Source organism: Aptenodytes forsteri, unplaced genomic scaffold, assembly GCF_000699145.1.
Source record: "Aptenodytes forsteri isolate BGI_AS27 unplaced genomic scaffold, ASM69914v1 Scaffold208, whole genome shotgun sequence".
Lineage (NCBI taxonomy): Eukaryota > Metazoa > Chordata > Aves > Sphenisciformes > Spheniscidae > Aptenodytes > Aptenodytes forsteri.
In genome coordinates this window covers 2,166,582-2,175,235 of record NW_008794963.1, presented here as the reverse complement: position 1 = coordinate 2,175,235, position 8,654 = coordinate 2,166,582, and the positions used below count along the sequence as shown (strand labels likewise).

Genomic DNA, 8,654 nt, shown 5'->3' with positions numbered 1-8,654 from the left:
CGTGGGCTGGGGGGGAGGGGGGGGGGGAGGGGTACGGTGGTGAGACAGGAGGGAGGATTTAGAGGTAACGGGGGGGGGGGAGAAACTAGTGGGAAGCACAGAGGATAAAGCTGGTTGGAGAAGTCCGTAAGGGAGGAAGTCAGGCAGAGGGCCATATCCGTCCACTTGAGAGAGATGGAATGCTTTTCTGTAGCTAATAGGGGTGATGGGTATTTGTGTGCATGTGAGATGTTCCCTTAGATTTATGCAGCCTGCGTGCATCATGAGCAAAAGGAATATTTCAAGCTTCCTTTAGCAGAGGGAGTTCATACAAATATGCCACTTGGAGGCTGTTGGTGTCCTGAGCATCCTTGAAGCTGCTTGTGTTGCAGCAGGTTTGCCCAGGGCTCTGTGTTGTTCGGGGTGGAAGAAGAGGACCATGAGGGGGAAAACAGAAAGCGTAGTGTAACCTGAGAAAGATGCTGTGTTCATGGACAGGCGTTAGGGAAAGAAAATGAAGTATTTTGAGCTGATGCTGCGATTAAAAACAAAATGGGAAGCTCTTCTGGAGTCTTTTATAGCTGCCAGGATCAGGGAGACACGTGTATTTTTAATTCTACTATTTAAGACGGTATTGGGCAGGAAACACTAGCCACTGCTGTTCCCCTGGGTAGGAAACACTAGCCACTCCTCTTCCCCTCCAGGACAGTATGTTCTCTTATTGCACGTTTTTAATTGTGTATAATGTTTTCTGGCACTTTCATTCTTGCCAGTGACATTTTCCAAACTTGAACCATATTGAATTTTCATTAAAGAATAAAACAAAATGTATTTTACGTGTTGCAGGAAAGTCTTCTTTATGTTATACTAATTCTTCAGCTAAATGGATTGTGAGTCTTGCCTCGCAACTTGCAGTTCTTGAAAAGTACTGCTGAGTTTTCTAATAAAATTATTTATTTGGCTTAGCTGTGCAGTTTAATGTGTGTTGAGCTGTTCTGATGTACTTATTTTTTTAATGTTTTCGAGGGAAAGTGGATTGGATTCACTTGCCATCCTGATGATGTTGATGCATGGCTGTCAGGGCATAATCCCATATCGTTTAAACAGGAATTTGTCTGTCTTTGGGCAGTGCTGCTGAGGAGGCTGCATCCTCAGCAGCAGCCCTTCCTCAAGAAATCCAAGTCTCCCACGTGACACATATACCTTTTTTTAAAGGGAAAGCAAAGAGCTCTACAGCCGTAACTCCTTGCAGGCTACAGTCACCCCATTCCTGTTAATAAAGCTATGCTCCCTGTCATAGCAGGGTTCCTTTTGTTCTACCATCCTGCTTGTCAGCCCGTAGGGTGAAATGTTGTATTTGCGTGCTAAAGGGTGTGTGCATAGATTTCTTAGTAAACAACAGTAGTACGTGCCCAAAAGCACACGCTTAAATGTTCTTTTTAAAACTTTACTTGTGACTATTTCTTTGTTCATTAGTTTTCTAAAAATCTTAGTACTTTCTTGCCTTATGCTGGTAATTTTGGGGTTTCTTTTGCTTTCTGATTCTGATAAAAGTTATATGACTTTTGACTGCAGATCAATATGTTTTTTAATTTTCATTTTTTAGTTATGTTGGTAGACATTTAGATCAGTTGTTTAGTTTTTTTTTTTTTGCTAGTGCAGTCTTTGCTAATCCGATTTGCTAATTGGAAACATTTAGTGAGAAACGTGATTCTGAACTTCTGTTCAAGAACGTCTCTATATGCTTATAGTTGGACATATAATTGATCTATGTTTACTATTTTGTAAGTGTATGTATGATAGAGATGATGTATAAATGTAATAAGATCTAACATAGTCAATCTAGTGAGAGGAGACTTTCAACATTAATTTGGTGGCTGCTACATGGGAAGTCACTGTGACTTTATGATTACTTCCTAATTTGCTCAAACATCTTTTAGGAGTGCTGAAGCATCACATTTATTTTACTTGCTATTTCTGTGTGGTAAACAGAAATGTTTTTTGCAAAAAGGTTTTCAGATGTTGTTGCAAAATTGGAGAAATAAGCATTGTACGGAATTTTTGTACAGGTCTAGTAAAACAGATTTATAGTATCATTATCATTTCTAATAGCACATTTGAAATAGAACATTTGCTAATGTTTAAAATTAAAACACACATTTTCTTTTTCCTTTAATTATAAAATTGATTTTTTTTTTAAAAGGGAACCATATACTCAGTCTTTCTTTAATAATTTAAGTTCCAGTTTTTACCTCTACCAACATACCTTCTGTTAGAAAAAAACCTGTTACTGTTTAAAAGATTCTTGCAAATAAAAGGAACCAATTATGTAAATAAACCAGTAACACTTTCTATAAAAAATAGTGTTAAATATATGAAAAATGCCAGAAGATTATTAAAAAAAAAAAAAACACACCCCAGAACTTTTCTGTCTTACTGTGTTTAACAGTGTTTAGCATTTTACACTATTGAATTTTGTAATTATTAGGATTGCAACCTTAATTTGGTTAATATGAGTACATCACGTTGTTTGCATTTTACATTTCTTAGACTTTCTTTATTCTTTGTTTTGTAGCAAAGTACCAATATAGATGTAGTTCGTTTTCCATGCGTGGTTTACATAAATGAAGTACGTGTCATTCCTCCAGGGGTGAGAGCTCACACAAGTTTGCCTGACAATAGGGCTTATGGGTAAGTGAAAGATACTAGGTATCTCATTCAAGAACACCTTCCTGTTATTTTTTCTTGAACTTGTATATCTCAATAGAACCTCCTATATAAAAAGGTAAAATGCATTTATGTGTCTGCTGAACTTGTAATTATTTTGGGGAATTAGTTAAACAGTATAATTTAAAGGTTTTTTTTTTCCCCTTGTTAGTCATACTTACTCTGGTAAGGAGCTTGACAGATTTAATTTTTACTTTTGTTCTGTTTCCAGAGAGACATCCCCGCATACATTTCAATTGGACTTGTTCTTCAACAATGTCAGCAAGCCAAGTGCCCCTGTTTTTGATAGGCTGGGGAGGTAAGTACTTTCAAGATTAGTGCATGACTTCATTATCTACTTTTTCTTCCTGAGAATTTTTTAGTGCAGAAAATGCACGATAGAAAATCTGTATCTCCCATGATTTTCATGTTTGGTCTGGTTTTTGCTAGTTTGTGTTCTTGCCCTTTTCCTCCAATCTGTGTGGGAAGACCAGAGGTTCATGCTTAAAAGAAGTAAAGATTCTGTTATTTTTAAGTTTACAGAGCCCATATATATTAATGAAAAGTATTTTGTAGAAGTAAGTGATTTTGCACTCTTGTTTTTAAGAGCATGTATTTGTTCAGTGTTTATGTATTTAGTACTGCTGTGTTTTGTTTCTGTAAACATGCTTTGTATTAATGGAAGAATAACTTTGTATATTTTATTTAACAGCCTTGAATATGATGAAAACACTTCAATTATTTTCAGACCCAATGCAAAGGTAATGCAATGTGATTTAAACCTCCTCTTCTTTTCTACGTGTCTGTCGTTTAGGTATAAATATGGTCGCGTGTGGTGCGTTAGCACTGTGTAAACCATTTATTGTTTAAGATCTTATTCTAAAACCTGCCTGTAGTTCAGATACTCATTACTTTAGAGTCTGCATCTATAATGGCATGAGTTGTAGAAGATTTGATTGCTTGACAATTCCTATGGAGATTACCAACAGAACTATCCACTACTTACGAGTAAAGATGAATCTGAACGTTGTGGCTGCAGGCCACAGCTAAGCACATCATTTTCAGTTCTGTTTGGATTTATTTCATTCAGATCAGTGTTTGTGTGACCCACGGTAATGGGGTTTTTTTCATTAATAGGCTGTAGTAGATTAGGCAATATATTGCAAGGAATTAAGTGCTTTTAGAGAAAGATTATTGATTTGTTGCAACGATTGACATATTTAAAGTTTTCTCAGTTTTCAAAACGTAGGGTAAAGAGATACTTTAATGTTTGCTTCTCCTTTCTTTTATGCATATACTGATACAGTGATATTAAAATAACTTTTCTGAAGTTGTCTTGTTGTTTTTAAGTGCTTTTTCTTTTTTAAAAAAACAGGTCAACACGGATGGATTGGTTCTAAGAGGGTGGTACAACTGTCTGACTTTGGCGATATATGGCTCAGTTGACAGGGTAATAAGTCATGAGAGAGAGTCACCTCCTCCGCCCCCACCTCCGCCCCCACCTCCCCAGCAACAGCCTGGTTTGAAAAGAAACCCAAAACATGGTAAGGCTTGTGAGAAGGCATAGATTTTTTTTTTTTTAAAATCAACATTATTTTATCCCATCTTAAAAAAAACCCGATTCTTTCACATTTTAGATTTCAGTGGCTTTATTTTTCTAGCTTTAGGTCTTTGTCCTTTAGTTTTGTATTTTCGTTTAGATTTGTATTGAATGGTTTTAAGTAGATTCTTTTCTAGTGCTTTTCTGAGAGTGGGTTATTTGCATTGGTATTAGAATGGCCATGAATAGAGTCCATGAGCAAGGTTCTGCTTCAGTTTTGGTTTTAGATTTAAAATCAGAACTGTCTTGCTCTAGAACTGTCTGCAGCTACTAGGCTGCAAAATTTGAATACTCTGTGTAGTAAAAACAGTTGTAAACTGTAAAAAACAGTTGATTAAAATGTAAACTTTTTTTAAAGTAACTCAGATATTATTGGTAGAGTTACAGTATTGCTAGTGTCAAAGCCAAAAAATGGCAATTACCCATGTTAATTTTAACCCAGTATTATATTAAAAACCCCCATCAATAGTGTTAATAAGCTTGCTAATTGATGTAGTTCTTGTTTACACCAAAAGTCACTTCAGAAAACTGTCTCACATGCTGCAGATGCAGAATACAGATGAAATAACAGCTGGGAAATGCAGGTGTTCCCTAGTCAAAAGTAGCACTGAAAAACTAAAATTTCCTGCTTCTGTTCCTGTGATTCCATTAAATGCAAGTTTTTATTTTCACAATAAATATAGTCGATGGAGAGAAAGAAGACCAGTTCAATGGCAGCCCTCCAAGACCACAACCTAGGGGACCAAGGACACCTCCAGGGCCGCCGCCTCCTGATGATGATGAGGATGAACCTATGCCAGTGTCAGGTAGAATGAGAAAAGACTGTCTTTTATCTGCTGCACATCACTGCTTAGTGGAGGCAGAATTCGGTGTTCCTGCCTGGTGTGACGTTTCCTGTCTGCTGTTGTTCCTGCTGGACAGATTCAGTTTTAGGAAGGGGATTTGAAAGAAAATCTGTTGGCTATGTTAAATTGTATCAATTTAAAAGTTAGTAGATTTGAGAACGTCAGCTGTTGACCAATACACTGCTTGAACATGCTGCTCGTATTTTATATAAATGTTCTGTTGACTCTGGTATTCATTGTCCTTCTCCTCCATCCCTCTGCAGCATCTGCCGAGTTCTCTGGTCTCCTTATGGGTTAAAAGTGCCAAGGACTCTTTACGTATTTCTTTATAGTCTTACTGAACTAAGTGATTGTTGCTTGTGTTCAGTCAAATCACCTGAAGATTTTCTTCACGATGCTCTTTTTTTGTATCTCCACTATGCGTAATGCAAAATTCTAAAACGTTATTGAGCATTGGATTTCAGAGAAGTACTCTTGTTTCTTAAACTTTGTATATATTTTTAGTGGTTGGGGAAAAAGAAGATGATGTGGACCATAGGGAAGATTACTTCGAGCCCATTTCTCCTGATCGAACATCCATTCATCAAGAAAGCCAGTATTCTGATGATGGAGAAGTGGAGGAAGATCAACCAGAAGAAGGAGAAGATGAAGATGATGTGGATGTTGAGGAGGATGAGGATGATGATGATGATGATGGGCACACAGTAGAGAGTATTGCTGATGAGGAAGAGGAAGAAGAGGAGGAAGATGAAGATGAAGAAGAGGGTGAAGAGGAGGAAGAAGGTGAAGGTAAGTGGAGTAGTAAAAAGTGAAGGAAAAAAAATCAGGTTTATGAAATTTTGATGGCAGTACCATTATGATGACTAGGTGCAAAGAGAACTGGATCTTTTTGCTTTGGTCATTGCACCATTGCCTGCCTTATTTATGGTTCTGACATCTCTCGAGAACAGTGTTTTGCTGTGGAATATTTATTCCTTTATAGTAAATCTTCCTGTTACTTTCTATAAATAGAGGAAAATAGATACAGCTTTTGTAGGTGAGAATGAACATTTGATCTTGTTACCTGTTTTGTTTAAAAATGTAGGAAAGTGGTGAAAGAAATTATTTGTTAGTTAAAAATCAAGTAAAGTTGTTTATGTAATAATGTCAGTAGTCATCTTCTTGTATTACTTAAAGTTCCCACCCATGCCTGTACAAAATTTCGGGCTGGAAGTTTTATGATAGATGCAGTCATAGGAAGAAAATTGAACAATATTCTTGTAGTAACGTGTACCCTAGTTAAACTTTTTGCTTTATACATTCTTTTAAATGTCTCCCTTTTTCCATAAAAAAAATCTGTCAACTGGGGCTTTCACTTATATCTGGAAAGAGAAAGCTTTCTGTGTGTTAGTGTATGATTGTTCTCTAACCAGTAATATTGGTATTAAGTAAATTATTACTTTATTTTGAGCAGATTCTCAGTGGTTATGAACTGGTTTATCTATAATTGATTTTATTTCATAACTGAATCTTTTTAGGAGATGATGGGTATGAGCAGATTTCAAGTGATGAAGATGGAATTGCTGATCTGGAACGTGAAACATTTAAGTATCCAAGCTTTGATATTGAATATACTCCTGAGGATCTGGCATCTGTGCCTCCTGTGACATACGAACCTTTTGAAAGGGAGCTTGGACCTCTTTTATACTTCAGCTGCCCTTACAAGACTGTATTTGAAAATGAAGTTGGTAAAATAAAGGACCAAGACCCAGAAAAAGAAAATTCAGGGGCAGTGGAAGCCTCAGTTAAATTAACTGAACTGTTGGAATTATATCAAGAGGAAAGGGGTGCAAAGTGGGTCACTGCATTAGAAGAAATTCCAAGTTTAATAGTAAAAGGATTGAGCTACCTGCAGGTGAAAGACACAAAGCAAGACTATATTACCCAACTAGTAGACTGGACCCTGCAAGCTTTAAACCTTCAGGTAGCTCTCAAACAGCCCATTGCTTTGAATGTCCGACAACTCAAAGCTGGGACAAAATTGGTATCGTCGTTAGGAGAATGTGGGACTCAAGGAATAACGGCACTCTTGCAGGCAGGAGTTATTAATGTGTTATTTGAACTGTTGTTTGCAGATCATGTGTCATCCTCCCTTAAACTTAATGCTTTTAAAGCTTTGGATAGTGTTATTAGTATGACTGAGGGAATGGAAATGTTTCTAAGGGGTGGCGTAGATGTACATGAAAAAAGTGGTTATCAGAAACTCCTGGAACTCATACTGCTAGATCAGACTGTGAGAGTAGTTACTGCTGGTTCTGCAATTCTCCAGAAATGTCACTTCTATGAGATTCTGTCAGATATTAAAAAGGTGGTTGATCAGTTAGCAGAGAACACTCCTTCTCTTCCTAATCACACGGAGCCAGAACAGGACCAGGACTTGGCAGGACTTGAAAGAACCAACCAAGAATATGAGAATGATGTGGAGGCTCCTATGGACATGGATCATCTTTTGGAATCTTCTAATATAAGCGAAGGAGAGATGGAAAAACTTGTTAGTCTTCTTGAAGAAATCTTCCATTTGATGGAAACTGCTCCTCATACAATGATTCAGCCGCCTGTGAAATCTTTCCCAACCATGGCACGCATTACAGGCCCTCCAGAAAGGGATGATCCTTACCCTGTCCTGTTTAGGTATGGCAGTTGCAAGTTCACTTTTTAGAGTATTTCCTCCAGCTTGATACACGTTTTTTAAGAATGACCTTGCTGACTAACACTTTTCTAGATGTTCACTTTGTACTTTATTGGAGGATTCTGGATTGTGCTTATAAAGTCTGAGAGAGTTTGATAGTTAATACACCTGTTACTTTGTTGGCTTTCAATCAACCTAGCATGCATATAACAAGAAGTTAACCTCTTGTTATTACTGGTACTGTGCTAGCACTTCAGTCACATTCATAGATCCTAATCAGTTGTGCTAGGTGCTGTACAAGTGCATATTTGAAAATTTTTATAGATCTAGAGTGTTTTCCCTTTGTCGTCTTGGAACACATCTGTGCATATGGATGAAACAAGTCTGGAATACCTCTGTCTGTATACCGAGCTGGCAAGACACAAGCCAGCCCTGGTTAGAAGTCATGCAGTTGTGTCACCATAGCTCACTGTTTCACAGCACAGGCAGAGGAGTTGAGGCCTGCCTGCCTTCAGCCATTTAGAGGATCCCATGGGTTATTTCTCTGTTAGCAAGTTTCTGTCTAGAAAGTATTTCTCTAAATGCTAACAGGTTTCTTTGATAGTAGCGGTGTATGTCATGGCTGAATATAAGTATCTACATGCAAAGAGTCTTCAAATCACCTCTCACATATGCTATAATGATTGATTTCTTAGCATAGGTAAAACATTTAATGCAGCATTGATGATGATTCAGATACAGCAAACTTAATAAAGTGTTACTTTATTTGTAGATAAGGTGAGGTTTTTTTTGGTTTTGGGGTTTTTTGGGGGTTTTTTTTGGAGATTTATTACTTAGTACTTATTTAAGTACATAC

At 37.2% G+C, this 8,654-nt stretch overlaps 1 protein-coding gene across 1 annotated transcript in view; it reads left to right on the top strand.

Moving 5' to 3' along the window:
- The first annotated feature begins 205 nt into the window (after positions 1-205).
- The window catches only part of KIAA1429 (KIAA1429 ortholog), a 33,295-nt gene continuing 24,846 nt past the window's right edge, over positions 206-8,654 (top strand). The window contains exons 1-8 of the mRNA XM_009275504.1: positions 206-223; positions 2,555-2,670; positions 2,918-3,004; positions 3,398-3,446; positions 4,061-4,229; positions 4,969-5,091; positions 5,635-5,919; positions 6,648-7,800. Of these exons, the coding sequence (XP_009273779.1) occupies positions 206-223; positions 2,555-2,670; positions 2,918-3,004; positions 3,398-3,446; positions 4,061-4,229; positions 4,969-5,091; positions 5,635-5,919; positions 6,648-7,800 (2,000 nt within the window). The remainder of the gene's footprint in view (positions 224-2,554; positions 2,671-2,917; positions 3,005-3,397; positions 3,447-4,060; positions 4,230-4,968; positions 5,092-5,634; positions 5,920-6,647; positions 7,801-8,654) is intronic.